General features: G+C 30.5%; 2 protein-coding genes across 3 annotated transcripts; one reads left to right on the plus strand and one right to left on the minus strand.

The window, feature by feature from the left end:
• Nucleotides 1-515: 515 nt before the first annotated feature.
• Nucleotides 516-4253, plus strand: LOC143152221 (growth hormone-inducible transmembrane protein). Its single transcript, XM_076322092.1, has 5 exons — nucleotides 516-655; nucleotides 844-1071; nucleotides 3146-3257; nucleotides 3341-3958; nucleotides 4044-4253. Exons 2-5 carry the CDS (start codon nucleotides 873-875, stop codon nucleotides 4129-4131), a joined length of 1017 nt encoding a protein of 338 aa, XP_076178207.1. The 5' UTR covers nucleotides 516-655; nucleotides 844-872; the 3' UTR covers nucleotides 4132-4253.
• A 71-nt stretch (nucleotides 4254-4324) lies between these two features.
• Nucleotides 4325-21139, minus strand: LOC143152219 (TBC1 domain family member 25). Of its 2 annotated transcripts, XM_076322090.1 has the most exons (10): nucleotides 21078-21124; nucleotides 20432-20995; nucleotides 12073-12182; nucleotides 10902-10997; nucleotides 10656-10818; nucleotides 8829-9486; nucleotides 7184-7571; nucleotides 6813-7121; nucleotides 5729-6145; nucleotides 4325-5648 (listed from the first exon to the last, which is right to left on the minus strand). In XM_076322090.1, exons 2-10 carry the CDS (start codon nucleotides 20471-20473, stop codon nucleotides 5228-5230), a joined length of 2604 nt encoding a protein of 867 aa, XP_076178205.1. In that variant the 5' UTR covers nucleotides 20474-20995; nucleotides 21078-21124; the 3' UTR covers nucleotides 4325-5227. The 2 variants fall into 2 exon arrangements, with proteins under 2 accessions (XP_076178205.1, XP_076178204.1); XM_076322089.1 differs by having other exon boundaries at nucleotides 20432-21139.
• Between the last annotated feature and the right edge of the window lie 359 nt (nucleotides 21140-21498).

Consider the following 21498-nt stretch of genomic DNA (forward strand, 5'->3'; position numbering starts at 1 on the left):
AAAAATCTATATAGACAGGATTGATATTAATATTTTTCAAGCGTATATTAAATTTAACAATACCGATTCTGTAATATTTAGTGTATAACACATTTATATCAAAATAACGAATGTGTTATATTTATGTTAATCGTAATATTACAGTTATGAATATAATATTATAAGATAAAAAAAACAATTTTACTGAATAAAGTCAAAAATGTTATGACATATGTACATATTTGTATTATCTTTTATAAAAAGAACTTATTTTACTTTATGTATGTCTACCAATCCTAAAAATTTAAAAACGAGCTAATTTAAATTGAACTGGTTTTTATTTTTTAATTAAATTTGATAAAGACAAAAACTTGCAAAATATTTATAATTTAAACCGTTGGTTTTAAAAAAGTTACAATAATAATTTAAAAAACAGAAAAACAAGTTTTTTTATTTTCATTAAAGTATACGTTACACATTCCGCTGTTTTACCGATATTAGATGATAGTTTTCTCTCAAATAAGATGGCGTTACTGGTGACAATACATGCAGTTCTTTAAGAGGAGCGCTGATGTCGAGTAATTTAATCAATAAATGACGTTCAATGTGAAATTGTCAGAGATTCAGTAGTAGTTTCGATCATTTGAAAGAAACAGTTGCAGTGTTATTGCATTATGTGAGTAATCACAATTATTTTTGCGAAAAACCGATATAGAGTTTCGAATAAAATCTACTAAATGTGTAGATTTGTCGATTTCTCAAGATTATTTTTGTGCGTTCTAACTTGTGTGTCATTCGAAGTTATTATGTATACATTTCTTTTTTTTATTAATAAATAAATATTATATTCTCTCTTGTTGATAGATCAAGCTAAGTAATCTTAAAAAGCAAGGATGATGCTCCTAAGAGTGTGTCGAGCTGGTAGTTCACCGGCTTTGACCAACTTTTTGAAAACTGGTATTGTTTCGAAACCGTTCACCCCGAGAATTCAATCTTCGAGATTATTCAGCAGAGGACGTAATGAATCTGCGAGAACTGTTCGCAAATCTACTACCTTTTTGGAACGGGCGATGGCCCCTGCAAAAGATACTGGTAAAGTCTTAAATACGAAACAGAAGATTGCAATGACATACGTAATCTAATGCAATCATGAGTATATGTACAGTGGGTGTACAACAGTCAATCTAGACAAAACCTTTGTAGAACTTTGTTTATTACATAAAATGTTAACAAAAACCTGCATACATATTCTTAGAGATCTCAAGAACAAATGTCATAAAAAATAAATTGTTTATTTATAATTTACATGTGATTATTAACAAAAGTCTTGAATATGATTGAAAATACACAAGTAATTTTATAACAAAACCCGTTAATTTTTATACATAAAGAACATTTTATAGATAAAAAATTTGTTATTACTATTTAGTGGAATCGCCTTTTAATTATATAATTGCTTTAAACCTTAATATTGAACTTATTAATCTTTTGGTGATAATCCTAAAAATTTTATTTCATTCTTCTAACAGCGTATTTTTTAAGCTGTTTTTTGAAGAAATATGATGATTTTGAATTTTTTTCTTCTAGATGACTTCATAAGTGCTCCATGACATTAATATATGGAGATTGTGGGGGAATTTGTAACTGGTGCGGTACATTATATAGGATCCTTTGTCTTATATTTTAAGCATTATGCTTAGAATCATTATCTTGTAAAAAAATATAATTGTTCTATAGTTGCATTTTATTTGGACTAGCTAATAGATTGATGTTAAGGCTACTTTTCACTTCAGGTGTGATTTTTAGTGCAGTAAACTTTGGATTTTGTTCTATTTTACAAATTATTCATCAGTTGATGTATTTATTTATTTTTTGTATACGCTACTTTTTGCTTTATTTTTTAAATATTTTCTATCTCTATATCTGTTAATAATTCCTTGAATTGTGGACTTTGGTTTATTCATAATTTCTGAAATCTCTTGTAACGTTTTGCACCTATTATGCAGATTTATAATAATTTTTCTTTCACTTTCAGTCATTTCTTTACCTTTTCATCTCATTTTAGTATTATTGCAGTTCCTTATATTTGAATTGAGAATACTACCTATATTGACAATGTTTCTAGATATCCTGATGATAATTATATTGACATTCCATGGATTACTTTATAATTATTACACATACAATAAAACAGGAATTGTACGATTAGTTATTACTTGTGCATTTTCGATCATATTAAAGACTTTTGTTAATATTTACATAGAAAATATAAATAAACAATTTATTTTTAATGAAATTTGTTCTTGAGATTTCTAAGAATATATATACATGTTTTTATTGACATTTTATAAAGTTTTTGTGAAAATTGACTGCTGTATGAATACTTTTTACACCCACTGAATGTATGTATGTAAGTATATAGCGTTTTTATGATTACAATTATGGTTAACCAATACTTTTTTTTGCTAATGTTATAAGAAGAATATAGAAAAGAACAAATTTTTACTGTCATAAGGAATGCAATGTCTTAAATTAATTTTCAAAATTTGAAATTATAAAGTTGTTCAAATAGTAACTTAAAATCTTGTTGTGACATGAAAACAATTATCAAAACAAATTAAATAAAATGTGATATAGTAATTTTCCAGTTTATATAACATAAATACCTTCATATGTTTGCAGCTGGGTTAATAAGTTCACTATTTTTGTAAACATAAAAGAATATCATTTATATACCTTTAAAACTGATAGATTCTTATTAAACTGTTGTATATATTTTTTTAATTATTAATTCCCTGCACATACGTAATATATTTAAAGACATCAGCATCAAGTCTGAACTAGAAAGACAAGAAGATTTATGAAACATGAAGTATTGACTCCTGAGTAAAAAGTGCTTAGATTCAATGTATGCCAGAGATTATTAATTTTTACCATTTCTAAGAGAAAGCTATTAGTTCTAGCACCAACCAAATTACTTACTCAAAAGAGAAGGCATCTTGGTTGATGTTAGAGTTGGTAACTTTCTCCTGAAAAATTAATGCTTTGCAGTATAAGTTAACAAATAGTGAACCTGTTAATAGTTTGTGTGCATGCGTGTACATGTGGGTAATTTTAATTTATTTACTACATGCAAGTATAACAGTAAATAATTTTATATTTGTAGCATATAATATTGGAAAGTGTGCTGTTGCTGGTGGTGCTGTAGTAGGATTAGGTGCTCTGGGTTATTATGGATTAGGTCTTTCAACATCCACAGGAGTCATAGATTATGCAAAGTATGTTTTGTTTTAGGCAATATTATAAGAATAACTGTATTGTTGGTATCAGAAGTATGAATAAAATATACAACTGTTTACAGGATATGGCCCCAATATGTGAGAGATAGGGTTAAAACTACATACATGTATGTTGGTGCAAGTATAGCACTTACTGCTACATCAGCAGTACTATGTTTACGCTCCCCAACTGTTATGAACATGGTAATGAGTAATAGTAAGCTGGCTTTCTTTGGAACCATGGCAGCAGCAATTGGTAGTTTAATGGTGGTGCAAAATATTCCTTATAAGGAAGGTTTTGGAGCAAAACAAATTGCATGGCTAGTTCACAATGGTGTTCTCGGTGCAATTCTTGCACCTCTCTACTTTGTAGGGGGACCTTTAGTACTTACAGCAGCATGGTATACTGCTGGCATAGTTGGTGGATTATCAACAATAGCTGTTTGTGCACCAAGTGAAAAATTCTTAACAATGGGAGGGTCACTAGCTATTGGTTTAGGAGTCGTGTTTGCATCTTCCGTGGGATCAATGTTCTTACCACCTACTACAGCTCTTGGATCAGGCTTACATTCAATGAACGTGTATGGTGGTTTATTACTATTTTCTCTGTATCTCTTGTATAATACACAAAGAATTATCAAGCAAGCAGAAACACATCCACAATATATAGGCAACATGAGGCCATACGATCCAATCAATCAGTGAGTAATTTGTTAATATTATGTGAGCCTTCGACGTAATTGAATGCACATGTAAGTTTAAATATTTGTATGCTTTTAATTTCAGAGCAATTTCTCTGCAATTGGATGTGTTGAATATTTTTGTCAGAATCCACAATATATTGTTAGGTAGAGGAAGCAGCAGGCAAAAGTAAAATTAGAGAAACTTTTTTCATAGATAATATAATGTACATTATTGATTTATTTAAAATAAAATAAAATTAAAAGTATTTTCTGTATAGAAAATAAGTAAAATTTAAAATATTTTAATATTTCATTATTGATGAATATGTATATAATTGTATTCCCTTTAAAACACACAAAAACAATTAATTAATGCTTCAAAAATTAGCGATAAAATTAAATGCACTTTATTGTCGTTTCTCAAGCACACTGTTTGAGAACAAAGTAAGACACGGCTGCTAAGGTAATCATAGATATTTTACAAATTTAAGCTAATTACTTATTTCTAAATCGAGGTACAGCGAAAGGGTTCATCGACGCGGTGCAGATGATATTGTGCATAGTGTCGAGAAATGGTGTACTGAGTAAACGAATGAAACTAACGGTCTAACAATGTGCTAGTCGCACGTTCCAAGTACGTTCTTTCAGTTTTTATTTTAATACGTATTGTAAATTTCGTACATTAAATATTAAAGAAATTTTTATTTGAATCAATTCCACAAACTTGGAACTATATGAGATGCGAAAGTATTTCCGAACGAATATTAACGAGCGCTACTAAACTGTAGATAATTACATTAGTATATATACGCATTCATATTTGCATATGTGTTTGCCAGGATGTTAAACCCTCTAAGCTAAAATTGATTTTTTCTCAGAAAATAAACATTTATTAAAAGATAACTGATCAACAGGCAGTAGAAATAGAAAAATTTAAATAAGTCTTATAAAAAGTATCATTATTAGTTTTTAAATGTTTCACTGGTGTTAAAAATTTTCGTTGTAAATACTTAAATAAGGAAGTATACATATAAAGAAGAATTAATGATTTCCCATGATCGTAAAATCGGAAGAGCACCTTAAAAAGGTTTTATTCTCTTATTGCCTAGTTTATCGCTGATACGTATTTTACTCGATATTTTTTCATTTACAGATGCCGATTTAAAAAACATATTTTGGACTTATTTTTTCATGATTTGTCTTGACCAATAGAATGTACTTCAAAGTCGCCACTTTTGTATTCCATATTATATGGTATCAGTAAATACATTCAGGCATTAAAAGAGGTTATACGTTTACCGGATCAGACTTCATGGCTGACGACGATGAAGAATGTCGTCTAAGATAACCAGCAAATAATTGCCTTGCCTGATTGAGTACTCGAATAACGTTGTGTCGACGGACCATTTTATCGAAATGCATGGCCATTTCATTATAGTCCATTTGATTACGCATAACAAAGTCTCTGTGTTGAAGCAAAAGAGTAATGCACAGGAACATAAGGAATGGATTACCACCACCGAATTCGTTAGGTGGGGGTAGAGAATTTTCTCCTAATTGATCTTCACTAGTGCCCGCTGGAATGAGATTCATAAGTTCTGTAGCTTCTTCACAATGTTCCTGTATAGACTGTTTAGTTGGACTTTCAGGTATTGCTGTACTTTGATGCCAACTTTTTGTTTCTTCGCTATCCGACGCAGATTCGGACCTGCAAGATATAAATTTACAAAAAAACAGTTTTATTTTAAATTTTATAACTTTATTAGATTTATAAAAATTAAATCGTACCTAGTAGTACGTTTTAGTAGTCTAATCGGAGTAACAGATTTGACACCATTCTGATCCTCTAATATTTCGCCATCATATTCGAGTTCTGCTTGTTCATCAGGAGTAGCTGGATGATTTTTTTGTTGTAACGTATGTAGAGGATTTTCCCAGACAAACACATCCGCAGCCGGACTACACCTCGCTAATTCTGTATCTGTTTCACTTTCGATGAGTTCACTTTCTCTTTTAGAAAGAACGCAATCGCATTGCTGATCGCTTGGTGGCGATGGACCGAAAACTTGTCGATCGAGTGATTCTAACTCCAGTCTTAATTCTCTAGTCATTGAAGTAGTCATCGGAAAGAAATCTGTTGGATCATCTGGAGAACTTGGTTCACCTCTCAACACTCTAATGACTCCGCTTTCACTCGAAACTCGCCTGGAGATCAAATAATTTTGAATTAGAAATATAGTTTCGTTAACTATGAAATTATTAATCATAGAAGTAAGGGTGAAGTTATTGAAGAAATTTTTGTTTATGGATTTTGTTAATTTTTAAATATGTTGTAGAAATCAATATTTCGAACAACTTTTTCTTTACATTTAATAGGTAGTCGGCCTTATTTTCTGAGATATTTGTAAACAAATTTCGTTACTATTTATTGAATTCTATCTATACTTAACATCCGTGGTAGCGTGTACGTGAGCGTAGGCATCCGCTTGTCTAATGTTTCAATAAAACATAAACGGTAGCCAGCCGTCAAGATATATAACAGGCGAATTTAAAAATTTCGATCTGTATGACCGACGACCACGGAAAAACAGACTTCCAATCAACACCAATCTTATATAATTTTGAACTTTTTGATAAAAGTACCTTTTTCCGTGCGTACAAGATCGGTGTTGGTTAGGGATAAATTTTTTCTCAGCTGAAGTAATGCGAACGGTCACGAGAGTTGCACATTATACATCTTCCCAGCCATTGCCATTTATAACATATTTCAAAAAGAACAAAATCCATAAACAGGGACCTCTTCAACAACTTTATCGAAGAATATTTCAACACAGTCTAAAAAGTTTTAAAGCATTTATACTTTTAAGCTAACCTCAATTCTGGTTCTGTATCACTTGGTATTATTTTATTACGATTGAGACTTGTAAAATTCAGAAATTCATTCAGATTTTTTACCACTCGAGCGCACTTTTTTTCGCTATCGTTCTGTTCATTATTTTTACTTTGGTCTCTATTAGGTAACGATAGTCTGTCTTTCAATTCCAGCAAGTTTACACGTTTAGATTTACCAGGCAAAGATCCTGTACTTAGGCACTTTTCCGTTGATTCTGTGTTTCTTCGGTTCTTCGCTGTTGTTAAATCATTTTCTGGCTCAGAGAATGTTTCAAATGGAGAACTTGATCTACAAATAGTGATTTTTATTTTATATTTGTATTTTCATATTTTGAGTGTATGAAGAAGTACCTTTTAGAATCTCCATTATTTTCTGTGGAAGATTGTAAATGTGGTTCCTCTGTATTTATATTTTTTCTTTTCCCAGTAGCGGCAATACTAGCGGAAGAACTTTGACGTCTAATAGCACAAACCTTTGTGTATGCATTTTCACGAATGTGTTTTACATTTGGACTTGGAGGTGGTGAAGGTGGAGGAAAAGGTACTTCGGCAAGGCTTAGTTCGCCGTTTGGTGGTGAGGCTGGCAATGCAGCCCATAGAACTTCAAGCATCCTTAAAGCATCATCCAAAGCAAATTCTCGTTTCATTTCTAATAAAAGCCATCGATAACAAAACAACAAATCATCTGCTTGATGTGATTTTAGATAAGCGTAGAAATCAGGATCATAGTGCTGCAAACCTGGTAAAATATGTTATGAATGTTACTTTACACACAAATTTTATAATTACTATTATACATTTCATGATATTTTACTTACTTTTTGCAGAATTATACAATGCTCAAATCAATAAGAGGATAACATATTTAAATGATTTTATTGCTTACTGAAGTATTCAATAATCTCAAAGAACATTTTCGAAAAAACGACTTTGGTGATAATAAATTTTACAAATATAATAATTGGTTTATTTATATTCAGTATATTTTTTGGTACACTTCATTATTATTACTTCAATATTCTTTTTTCCTGCTACCTTAATGAAATTAAAGTAATCTGATTTAGAACAAATTATATAATCGACTATTTTACACTTGTTACAAAATTATATGATTTGTTAAATGTGTATGAATGGAAATAGTCAAACCCTGAGTTTTAAAATAAAGTTTAAAATGATTATAAAATTTGTAAGATATAGAAAATGGTATAAATTGTAATTTGAAATAGAAATAATTTGCTAGTTTTTCTAATATTATGGGTGTATCATAAATTGTACAATGTATATAAAAGAGTTGAGTAGGTATACAGTACATGTTTTGTTGCGCAATTTGTTCTTTCTTCAAATATGAAATCCTCTAATTATTTTGAACAGTATAATTGAAAACAACAAAATAAGAATATAAAATACTATAGAAATGTGTGATGAATTACTTAAGGTACAAGAAATAGTAACGGTTATCTTGGAAACTTTTAGAATAAATGGCATTGTTGTTTTGTAACAGTATAACAGGGTGTTCTCTGTGATAGAAAGTATGTTACAAATAAGCATTATTTGTTTGAAAAAGGCAACTATTATTTTTAGTTTAACAGATGTCTAAAATAACTTGTTATGAATTTTTAAATTAGTGAAATTAGCAAATTACTAAGGTTTGATATATTAATCTCTATTATAGTTGTATATTTCATTAATTATATCTATTTCTGTACGTTTCTGAAGTTTTTGTATTCGAGATCACATAAAGGTTTTGCTATTATAGATCATTGAATTGACTTTGACTTCAACTATTATGCTATGATGATAAAAATTCTATTCAAAAAGATACTAATGATATTCAAATTTTAGAAAATGTAAACTTGACATTTTTTTTCTTACTTTAATATTTGCTTTTTCTAAAAAAATAATGTTTTTCTCTGACATTTTCCTATTGCCAAAAACAAACAAGGTATCTAAGGTAGTTAAATTGAACGGAGCACTCTGTATATTGAATTTCACGTACCTTCGGCCAAGTGGGCAAATTTAGTAGTCATCGCAATCCCGTCGAGCATGAAGTTATCCTTCAATCTTCTCATAAGAGCGCACAAGCATATATAAGCTTGTGCTTCATCTCTCATAATAACCAGGAGAGGTGAAGCTAGGTCACTCATACCCTGACAATAGCTGACACTAGGATGATTTAAGGCATACGTTGTTAAGATGTTGAACAGACTAGCCGTATTCTGATTATCATCAGAACCACCATAAAACTTGTGGTGTCTATCCGTTCTCAGAACGTCCTTTCGAACCATACTCGTGACGTATCCTAGATCACCGACGTTCTGTCCCTTTTGCACAAGAGTTTTCCATCGTTCACGAAGATTTTGATATTCCTGCGACTTCTTTTTCATGTAGTCCATTCTCTCCCGACCTGACATTCCTTCAGGATATACGTTTAGGATGTGTTTCCAAACCACTTTACGCAAGCTGGGTTCGATTCCACCGAAGTATATGACAGCTCTTAAATCTTTAGGGTGTATCACTTGTCCGATGGGATCCAGAAATCGCCGAAACTCCGCGTCTGTCAATGGCAACCGCGGTGGTTGAATACTTTGTTGATGGGATAATTCTTCGCCCAAGTTACCTAGAGCACGTTGAACTATGCTCAGCGTCCTTTCCATCTACGAAGAATATATTGATTTACAACATTTAAATATTTGTAAACTACTTCTTTAAGGTCGTGAAAATCATAAATCGTTGTTTTCGGAATTTTTTAAATTTTAATTAAAATGTGAAGTTGCTTCAATTTATTTATAGTGAAAGAAATAAATTACTTATCTCATTAATCTGATACTGCAAATAAAAATTTATTATATATATATAGAATTTTTGTGCACTAACTACTTGACTTTTTGGAAGATAAAGCTTTATAAAAACAACAACAGCAACAATATTCTGCATTTTCAATAAGGGATTAAATTGCATTAAGAATCACGAGACTCTTATGTACTTAGAAGTAATTTTACTTTTAACTCATGAAATACCACTGTCTTATTTAGAGAACATTCAGATAAACATGTCTACCTGATATTAAAATTGAAGGTAATTATTTAAAAAAGACGAGGAGAGGGGAGTCTTATAGATTTCAATGATTTTTGAATATGTTGCAGAAATTAACATTTTGAGCGTCTTTTTCTTATACATATAATCGCTGCTCGGCTTTAGTTTTTGAAATTTTTGCAAAACAATATTACCACTACAATGGATTGTCGCCTATAGTTATGTATCCGTGGCAATGTACGTGTAAGCGTTGGATCACCGATTGTCTACAGTTTCTATAAACACATAGAGACGATGCACAATGGACGTCTATAACGAGCGTAAAAACTCGATTGGGTAATTGACAATCGGCAATTAAACGCTTGTGCGTACGCCACAGTAACAATAGTCTTTTGTGAAAATATTGGAAACTAAGGCCGAGCGGCGGTTATATGTATAAGAAAAAATTGTTTAAAATGTGGATTCCTACAACATATTCGAAAATCGTCAAAATCGGTGAAACTCCCTCCCTCCCTTTCTCTTTTTAAACTGTTTAATATAATATATAGAGAATGAATATCAGTAGTTTAGTACTTAATGGGTTATAAAACTATTACGACGTAGAATGATTTTATAGATTATAATAAATATTTCAATATATATGACCATTTCACCATTTAAATATGTCGTTATCGTTTGGTCAAGTGTACATAGACTTTGTACTCGTTTAGAGAGACACTCGTGAAAAAGGTAAGCAACTGCGTAATATCAGAAACAATTGTAGGTAAACCGAAGAAGTAACAGTATTCGCCTTATTCATGATGAGACCAGGTAACTTGGGCGTTCTGTACGGAAACCCGGTTTCTTGTCGCGTCGATACTTCCTGCGCATTTTGCTCCCAGTAACATTCGCAGTCGCCGGTTTCTCCAAATGGTTTTAGATTTACCTGTAGATACAGATACGGCTCCGAAGCACTGCAATAATCCGTTTATCGATAAATGTTGCAATGCAATATATCATTCACCGTCAAATATGGATAGGCCTATCAAATATTTACCTAATGAACGCTGCATCCAAGTCCCAATCGGAAAGCAGAAATAAATACGTTTCTGAGCCATAGTCGTCAATTGCCCGATAAGAAACGGTGAATTCCCTGTGAAAAACCAATACGTAGTATTAGAGTGGGACATATTGTGCTAGACAATTGGACATATCTCATATTTAAAAATTTGTTCATAGTATACTACATCTTGTTGTTATTTCAATTATACGGGAGAACCTCCGTTATATGAATTAATTGGGAGACAAAAGTGTTCACGTAATAGAATTTTCACACAATAAGACGAGTAGTTAACACTAAAATTTATTTAATAGTTGGAATAAAATGAAATAAAATGAATACAATTTGTTTGTAGATAACTTCATATTTAGAATACAAACTCAGAAAGAGACAGTATTATTCGATCCTCCTACATTTGAACGAAATTAAAGAAATCAAACTTACTAGTATACTGTGTTAACTTCGTACTGAATCATTGTGAACAGTTTCGTACAAAAGAGAATAAACACTTTGTATGTCTCTGTACAGTGTTGTAATAGAAAACAAACTGTTCGTGCAATAGAATTTTTACATAGTAGAAGGTTTACATAACTACTCTACTTGTCATCTAAATTATATCGAAATAATAAAAAATGTCAGCAATTACATTTTACTAATATACCAATGCCAATTTATTTCGATATCTGTTTAATACCTCAACGTAATGCTTGTAAATTGCTACGTATCGATATTACACAAGAAGTATATTACCAGATTGACGCCATTACTATTGAACCCTCCTATGAAAAGTTGTATTGCATTTTCGATTTATATTTACACAAAGAATCACCCTGTATATTGCATCGTCCGATTCCAGTAGCAATATTAAGCTATTAATAAACGTTTAAAAATATACAGGACTCGATGGAAATGTTTCCTTCGAGCTTCGTTCGCATAAGAAACATTTTCGTTGGTCATCAGTTCTAGCATATTAACGTTACCAGTGGAAAAATTAATGGAAATATTTATTACTCTAATCTAGTCAGGCACATAATTTATGTGCAAACAGTTTGATAGATAAACCGTAATCGCTACATTTTCAAGTTGCATGAGTGTGAAGCGACGTTCGCTATTTGCCGATGTAAATACATTCGACGATTATTTTATTTTAACAATATCACTATCTCACCCTTTTATGTCGAAAGCTTTGATGAGAATACTTTGAAGTACTTCGATGGATGTTATCTGCGGGTCCACGCTGAACTTGCGATACTCGGGCAGGTGTCTGGTTTCACATTTCTAGACACAAAGGACGAATGTTTGATCGAATGGAATTTTGTTTACATATTGTTTGAGAGGCTATCGTGTAAGTAACGGTATTGATTTTTCGAGTTGATTATTTTTTCTGTAAATAAAAATGTTTAAATTTCAAAAATAATATATATACACATATTAAATTACCCGTTTATTTTAGATTCATCATTTATTGCTATAGGAACTTGAAATTTATACGTTTTATGATTTATAATAGAAATTATAATTATCATAATTGTATGATCTATAATTAAATTAGATAATAATATCAAAAACTCTTATTTAATATACTTTTTAGTCTCCTTAACTTCAAGAAGAATTTCATTTATATTATTCACTATTAATAATAACTTTTACAACCTAAGTCATAAAATTAACTATTTACTTATACTAATCACTATTTTTTCCTTAATTTTAAACATTGGGATATATCCTCTTAATTTTTTATTTATTTCTTTAACAAACTCTTTAAAAATTGAGTAAAAGATTTCAAGCAACACCTCAAGGATCTAAACAAACGCTTCGTCTTCTCCACGTAACTCCGCCAATTTTTAAATACATTTTAAACTGTATAGTCTTAAATGCACATCGATTAAAAAAATGTAACAAAAGAAAATTGAATTTTTTTTTGTCCCAACGAAGAAGTAAAAATCCTCCTTGTGCGTGTCGTCATTTTAATCTCTTTAGAGATACTGACAGAGACGTGTACATTTAGTTATTACATTATTTGAAATATTGTAATACAGATGTAATTATTACAATTGTGAATAAATATTCATAAGTAAATTTCCTAATGATGACAACATTGTTGCAAGATTAATAGATCTTACGAAGCAATATCAATTTCAATTTTAATTTATTATAAATGAAATAATTCGTCTCTGAAGAGGGTAACAAAAGAGAGTGGGCGAATGGCTGAGTGAACATGACGCGACGATGATTGTGTTCCACAGATGTAACGTTATCAGCTTCTTTTATGTAGCAGACAGAGTTGCCTCTTTTGTTTTAATATTCTTAACAACTTTAATGACAAGGGTCAGAAGCGGACATTGGCGTTAGAGACAGAGGTGCACCATTACATTTGATCACGCTATAACAAGTTATTTTTATTCACTTTGGTCAGTCGAGATACCAAAAGTAGCGATGGGCATTCGATTCTCTTGAGGCTTGAACATTTTTCAATAATTCAATGATATTATCCAAAAACAAAAGTTCCGGAACAATCGAATTTCTAATTTTGTAAGCTAATATACAACAACGAATATTAGTATTTCAATGGTATACGCTTTTAAGATTAATTCGATTTTAGAAGCCAAACAGAGATCTTATAACTAATATTCGTTCCGAGTATTGAAAGTTCGAACAAATATTCGGTCTAAATATAATAGGCCCCATGTTGTTACAAGTATATAAATGTTGTTACAAGTAATATAAATAGTATTTAACGCTCAAATTTACAACAACGACAAAATATTTTCAAAATTTTATTTTCATGTAAAGAGTAAAAAAACAAAGACATATATTATTTTATTTATGTTTGAATAATTTTTATTTTCTAGCAAAATCCGTTTTGACGTGTGCTTCACGAGGAAGGCTAGGAAAAATATGTAGTTGGTAAGTCAAGAATTTATAAGAGTACGATGTAGGATATAGTAGAACTTTTACACTTGTACGTGTACTCCTTATCGAATTGTATTGACAAGTGGACAAAGTGGTTACTAATAATCGTACATTAGGTATAGAATCAAGTTCAATATATACTCACGAAGTCAAGTCAATTCAACGCTTTGTAAGTTGAATTATAGTACTTATAAGAAATAAAGTTTCATTCGAGTCTACATGAAAGTAAAGTGGTAGTATTTTTGTAGTATTCTATAACGAACAGATTTTCTCATTAAATCAAAATATCTACAATGAACGCGGAGAAATACAATCGACCGTTGCAAAGATTATCTTACTCCGCCTTCGTTATCATACAGAAATAGTCGACGATCGGAATCTATCGATAACAGTTGCGAATAACAGTATCAGAAGTCAGTCAGTTATTATATCTTTTGATATAATTTGAGAATCAGTTTCGATATCATTTTGGTTTACATATCTTGTAATAGTTATTTTCTTATTAAAAAAAAAAAAATGTTTCCTGCTGACACAGACCAGCCGACATCATGAAATAATATCATTTGGATATTACCGTTGTTGAAATGGGTCACAATCATTTTAATAATACTTTGATGCTCTATTCCTGGAAAGTTTAAAATCCGGGTTGAAACAGACATCTTTAGATTTAATTTTCAAGCGACCTTCAACAGATAAATTTGCTGCAGGACAGATTAAGAGGAGTAGAATTGATGATTCCTCTCCCTCCACTTCTTTATCATTTTTCTTTTCTTTATAAATGTACACATGTACATTATATACGTGTGTTTACGTACATTATGCACATAATTTGCAATATATAAAATTGAGGTATAATAAATTAAGTTTATAATAGATATATTTATATATTGGTAGAATAGAATGGGGTATATTGAATACCTTACTGTATTGCTTTTGTTTTTTGAATATTTGCAGAAATTTCAGTCCTCTTTTCTTGCAACTATCGAGCTTCTGTTGTATTATAAAGAAAAAGGTGAAAAGGATTAACAACAAGAAAGAGGACATTATCAGGATTATAAACAACCGGAAGAGAAAGTTTACAGTGACCAAAATCACTTGGAAATTAATCAAGTAGAGTGATAGAAATTCGAATATGAAATGTTTAAACAGCAATTGAGAATTTAGAAATAATCCTCGAAGGAGTGGTTTAATCATGGGGAAAATGAGACGTAGCACAGGGCAACCATGAGGTCTCATCTAATACTGTACAAGAGAAGTAAAACTATCGAAGAATGGTTAGGGTTGGACATCGTATTGCCAAAAAGCAAAGGTGTGAATATTTAACAGTATAAAATGTTATTAGTTTTTCGACACTATCAACGCATAATATTAATTAACTTGTAGAAATTTTAAAAAATAAGAAACAATTTTATGCAAGAAAATATATTGAAACAATAATCTCAATTCGAGTTTCAGGTTAAATTTTTTAACTACTTCGATATATCTTTAATGTATTATTAAAGGTTAATTTGGAAGTCCTCCTGGAGTGATATTATCGTGACGAAAGCTCGAAAATTGATGTAATACGGTTACATCCCTTTTATGTAAGGTGACGAATCTATCGCAATACAAGTTTATGTAATTGTACACGCTTTCTTCTTTAAATGGTCGAACAAATCCGATTCGCTTTCTCGTGTGGTTTGTCGAAGAACGATCAGTCGACTAAACTTTTTAATTGGGTTTGAAAAATAACTCAAAGTTAAAACGAGTGGAAATCTGCAATTCTTCATAGTTTCTTGTATCGAGAAGCGGGTTACATGTAGTTAAAGAATTTTAGGTACTCATTATTGATCGAGATAATTAACTCAATTGGTAGAGTGAACTGTTAAGTTACTGCGTACATTAACGCTTAAAAGTAATTGGTCGTTTATTGTGCATATGTACAGTCAGTCGCATAAGTGTTCGTTCACTTACCACACTTGATGTATGCATAGGGAGAATAAAGGGAAAATACACGTAAAGTTTAACTGAAAAATGTAGAAATTAATTTTTATTAATTTTGGATAAGCTGATATTTTATGAAATTCATAATTGCTATACGTAGTGAAATATTAAATGATTAATCATAATGTATCGGAAAATTTGAATGCAGAAGTAATTTGAACTCAGACAATCAAAAAGAAAGTATTCAAAATGAACCATAAGAAAAATGAAACATCTTTGTCCGCACAAGAAGTTATTGTAAAATTATGGAAAAAGGCAAATTCGAAAGAAAAATTGTAAATATAATAGAAAGAACTCGAACTATAATACAATATATATTGAAAAAGTTTAAAGAAGACAAAATAATTATAAATAAACCCTGTGAAGAAAAACCAAAATTGTTAACGATCGTGATGATGTATATTGACAATGAGAACAGAATATTTATATCTCGACACCTAAAATATGTGAAAAGATACTATCTTCATTAGGAAAAATAGTAAGTCTTGATACAGTCCGATGTGTACTTCATTAAGTCAACTTAAAAAGTCGAGTTAGCCGTAAAAAAACTGTTAATTAACGCAGTATTAACAGTATTATAATTAAATCTAAAGGGTATGCCACTAAATATTAAACTAATAACAATTCAGCTTTATGCAACAAGAATTTAATTAGTTTGTAAATGGACGAATACTTTTGCGTTCAAATTTTCCAATACACTATGATATTTCATTTAATTTCTTATTACGTATAGCAGTTACGAATTTTACGGAATACCACCTTATTTTGTATTAATAAAAACTAATTTCCGTATTTTTTATTTTAATTTAATGTATATTTTTTCTTTCTTTTCCCCATGCATATGCCGAGTACGATTTGTAGATTTGATAAAGAATGTTTGATTATTATTATTTGTAAGCAATTAATGACATATGTAATCATAATATTTTCTTGAAAGTAAATATTAGTAATAAACATATACACATGTAAGTTCAATAGCTATATTTTTACAATAGAATCCATCGTTTTATTTGATACAAAATTTTGTACATAAATACAAATTTAACATGTTAAGTTTCTATTTGAAATAGACAGATATAATTTAGAAAACGCTTTCCCGTTTCTAAAACTACTTCAATATTTTATTTAATATATAAATATTTTGCTAAAAATTTACAAGTGCTATGTAAAAATACATGGCGAGATATATAACCATTTTTATAACTTTTACTATTTAGTTCTTCATGGAATGATGTTCTTTGTTCTTGTTAAAACTTAGTCTTATACTTTTAACCGGTACTATATAGAATTTTCCAGGCTGTTGTCCAAATTGCAGTAATTATTTATTGGCCATTGAAAATGTTATCTCGTAAAACCAGTTAACTAAATATTCGTACACAATGCTCCGAATATGAACGCAACGGGTATATTGAATTTCACCGCGATTTACCAACGCAGAAATTCCATCCTTGAAATGTTTGAGGAGTAAACACGAACGTCGAAACTTTTTTAATTCTCTCTCATGTTCTCAGGGATTCCGTGCAGAAACTCGAGACTCATGTCGTGCATGAATATTGCATTCAAACCGTAACGACAAATTGAATTGATGCATGTGTAGTTGCACAAAGTGATTTGATGGACGTAACGATGTGTTCAGAGTAACGACCAATACTTCATAACTCACTAAAAGGTCAGGGTACTATTGTAAAAATAGAAACAATAAAGAGAAATACTGAACCGGTTGTGAATTCACAATTGCATCAATTAAAGAGAATCTTCTAAATGTGACGTCCAGTTTAAAGCAGATAATTTTATGAAAATCAATTCAGATCGTTAATTCGTTAAAAAATAAAAACACCTTTACAGCTTAATTTAAAAGTAGATATATAGTATAGCGACCAAATTATTGTATTAGTACAAAACATGGCGTATACTCTAATAAAGGTAATCTGATAGCAATATAAATGTTTCGAAAAACCTCTGCATTTGAAGCTAGAACTATGTTATAGATAGAATTGAGGTTAAACTACTGCATTCGTTACGTAATCGATCTTCTAATTATAAATATTTCAATTCTAATTAAAAGCATCGCTCTAGTTATACCGTTATTCGAAATTTCTATAATTGGATCAATGATTTTTCAGTTTTCGATAAACGCTGATGCAGTGATTTAATGTCTTCAACTTAAAATAGCATACATGCTGAAAGTGCAAGAAAGATTTATTACAATTTCTCTAATAAAGATATCAGTGAAAGTAATCATAAGAAATTTTTTTTATACAAAAATTTATACAAAAATTTCTTTTTTTTATATCTTATTAGTTACTTTTGCAAAATGGATATAATGAATGTTGGAAGAAAATGTTTTATGACATTTTTTTCTACAAAAAATATATATTAACAATTATCAGATGTATTAAAAATACATTTCTATTCATTTATACGTACAGAATAAGGCTTTTTTAATATTTGTTTAATTTTTAATTATATTAAAACTTTTAAATAATGTTTATTTCTATTTTTATCAAATCGAGCGTAAATTCAAGGTGGAATATTTCACTAATTTTGACATTGAACTAAACTCTTTATCACTTGAATGGTGCTTAAGAATTTGAATTCATATTTGAAATTTGATATTTAAGACTACAAGCGATGCGGTGCTAAAACAAATGAAATTCGACTTTTCAATGATGTAAAAGTTAATTCTCTATAGCCGTGTAAACGGGACGTATAATGCAAACCTAACGATTTGATATCTGTTTGAAATGTTTTAACAAATGTCAAATATGGATGCTTATATACTGCGCAATATGCTACGGCTGTTTCTAATTAGACATTTCCACCGCAGTGCTGCAAGAATATTTGCAAAGCACGGGTGAAATGCCGGCGTTCTAATTATTTTTACAGAACGTTGGTTATTCCAATTATAAAACGCAATGCGTTTCTGAGCGATCCTTACTTGCCTGTAGAAAAAGTAATATAAAATATATTTCGAAAAATTTAATCGTCTGGTAACATTTGAAATTAAGAATTCATTGAAAAGAAATTCACTCTATTATCGAGATATTCACATTAGTTCGCGAAGTATATCGAATTTATTGTAGAGTGCGCTTCGAACAGTGTCGCATCGAAAATTCAAATTGTTTTATCTGCATTGTGTTTTCAAGACAAAAAAAGAACTAGAATTGGGGATCTGAGAGAACCTTGAAACCCATTAATGGGTAAAATCGTATTAGGTTAGTGCATGTAAAATGTCGTTGTTTGGAATCAAACTTCTAAGCTATAACTACAATTTTGTTTAAAATGTTTAAAACTATATACTTAATAAAAGTTGTTACCATGCAACTTTCTACCCTTTTCCTTAATGATTAAACAGATTTCATTATTTCAATTTGACAAGAATCAGAGATTTGAAGGCTCAGAAATTCTAAAAGTTTCTTAAAAACTCTTCAAATAGTATTTTTATATATTCTTAATTTTTAAACAATTTCTGTAGCAAAAAATGATTTAAGTACTTCAAGAAATGAAAAAAAAAGCTGAAAAATTAGATGAATAGGGAGCATGTAATAGAATTGTGCATTTTTATTCAGTAAATTTTTCTATCATAGTCCTTGATTATCAACTCTTGTATTATCATTCATCAGGATAAATTTATCTGGTTGTCAGTTGTTTTTCTACTAATATTAAATGTAATTTGTTTAATGTGTTTGTTCTAAACTTTTGCTGTAATTGTTGTTCCAAGTTATAAGAAATTATTATAGAATTGGTGCCTTAGATAAAATGACGGATTTGGTATTGTTCTTCTTTATTCAGTTATTGTCTAAATTGTTTTCTTGGTAATAAATCCATTTTACAAGTGATGATTTGTTTAAAAAATAGATTTGGTTTGTTCTTCTGGAATAACAAACCTGTCTACATTTGTTTAAGCTTTTCAATGCCACCTGATTTATGGAGAACTCTTATCTATCTCTTTTACTTTGTTATGCTTGCTAAGTTAACGAATGTAGAATGATTAATATCCATTTCTAGGGCTACTTCTTATACAAGTTAACAATTTATTTTCAAGGAACTCTTTCAAAAGATTGTAATTCCCAATTTTTTCAGCCTTCATTTTGGCTTAATTTCTAATGACAGGTGAATAATTTCGAATAATAAAAACAAAGATTTCTTATGTTAACATTTCCCAAAGGGTAAATTTCTTTTTACTGTTACCACAGCATTACTCTTCATTTTTCAAATTTGTACATAAATATTATTCATATATTTCTATTACTCAGGATGTGAAAAAGAAAATGTTAAATAACAAGCCTTTTCTCTTTAAAACGTTGTATAACAATCAATAAATTTCGTATCGCTTATGTTATCGTAAAATTCGAATTTCAAAAAAGTAAGTAGTGATTAACTAGTATAGAAATACTTCAAAATAAATCACTATTATCAGGCAGAAGTTACTCTTTCAAAAATACGAAATTAGATAAATCATAATTATTACTCTTTCCTTTATCAATAACATTCTTTAAAATTCTTTCATATGTAAAATTAGCAACATTAATATTTTGTATATACCACGTGTAAATGCCTTGAAATGTCAATCATAAATTCGCGATAAATATTAAAAAAAAAGAGAACGTAAAACGATAAAACGACCATACCTTCACTTTGACGCGCACGGCTTCTCTAGGACAGCCGAACATGTTTGACGTTGATATGCAGATTCTTTCATGTACTGGAAGAGGCCGTCTGATAATTTAAGACAACTCCGAATTTCTTAAAAAAATCCGCATCTCTTCAAGGATGTCCTCATTACATCGAACAAAATTCGACATTCTTGCGTTTGACACCGAACAGTTCTGCTAGGTTAATTCGTTTCACGCGGCGTAAAGAATCCAACTTGCGAGCTTTCGATTCTCTCCGCGAGGAGCATTCTCTCTCACTATGATACTGCACCACGTTTCTTGTAGAAATCAAAGTACCCAAGCACGCACTAGTTGACACTTCGCGTCGACCCTTCCGATCGTTCGTATTGACCAAACGGTCGATTTATTAACGACTGTTGCCTATTGTACCTTTGAAGATGTAACGAAACGATTGTTTTGCGCTTTCTTTCAAGTTTCACTACACACATCCGTCGTCACCACGGCATCGTTGACTCCCCGAAATCCACGTTCGATCTCTTGGTAACAGTGCGTCCCTTTCTTTCGCGATAACTATCGATGCTGAGAGAAACAAAGGGACGAATTTTGAAACGTAATAGGCGAAACAAGGACAGATAGAATCGCTTGAGAAAATTGGCGTTACCTTCTCGCGCGAGCAAAGGAAGAAAGAGTGAGAATGAAAGAAGCGAGTGACCTGAAGTGAGCCACGATTGACGGTAGTTTATCTCGCTAGCAGCGTATCGATTAATGCGATGTCGCTTACCAACATGGACGTTTAACTTTCGATGTATTGCTATCGAATACTCGTTCGAGCATTGGAAAATTATACAAATTCTGTGTTTTGATATGAATATTGGTTTAACGTTCATCACGAGAGTAAAGAGCTGTTCAAATTTAATTAGAGAATTCACTCTTTGACGTAATTAATTATTTGACAAGACGTTATTCTTTAATCGATGCAACTTCAGTTTTTCCCGAAAACACGGTTTTTGAAATACAAGAATGAGTATCGTTTCAATGATTTTATGAGCTGTAACTTATAAAGTTAAATGAATTTCGTTCTT

The sequence above is a fragment of the Ptiloglossa arizonensis genome, chromosome 10 (assembly GCF_051014685.1).
Source record: "Ptiloglossa arizonensis isolate GNS036 chromosome 10, iyPtiAriz1_principal, whole genome shotgun sequence".
Lineage (NCBI taxonomy): Eukaryota > Metazoa > Arthropoda > Insecta > Hymenoptera > Colletidae > Ptiloglossa > Ptiloglossa arizonensis.

Coding starts and splice junctions, on each gene's coding strand:
- LOC143152221 (XM_076322092.1), top strand. CDS start 873: ATGATGCTCCTAAGAGTGTGTCGAGCTGGTAGTTCACCGGCTTTGACC. Junction 3,258..3,340: donor GGAGTCATAGATTATGCAAA/GTATGTTTTGTT, acceptor AACTGTTTACAG/GATATGGCCCCAATATGTGA. Junction 3,959..4,043: donor CCATACGATCCAATCAATCA/GTGAGTAATTTG, acceptor TTTTAATTTCAG/AGCAATTTCTCTGCAATTGG.
- LOC143152219 (XM_076322089.1), bottom strand. CDS start 20,473: ATGTTCGGCTGTCCTAGAGAAGCCGTGCGCGTCAAAGTGAAG. Junction 12,183..20,431: donor CCGTGCGCGTCAAAGTGAAG/GTATGGTCGTTT, acceptor CTTTGTGTCTAG/AAATGTGAAACCAGACACCT. Junction 5,649..5,728: donor CTACTAAAACGTACTACTAG/GTACGATTTAAT, acceptor TATATCTTGCAG/GTCCGAATCTGCGTCGGATA.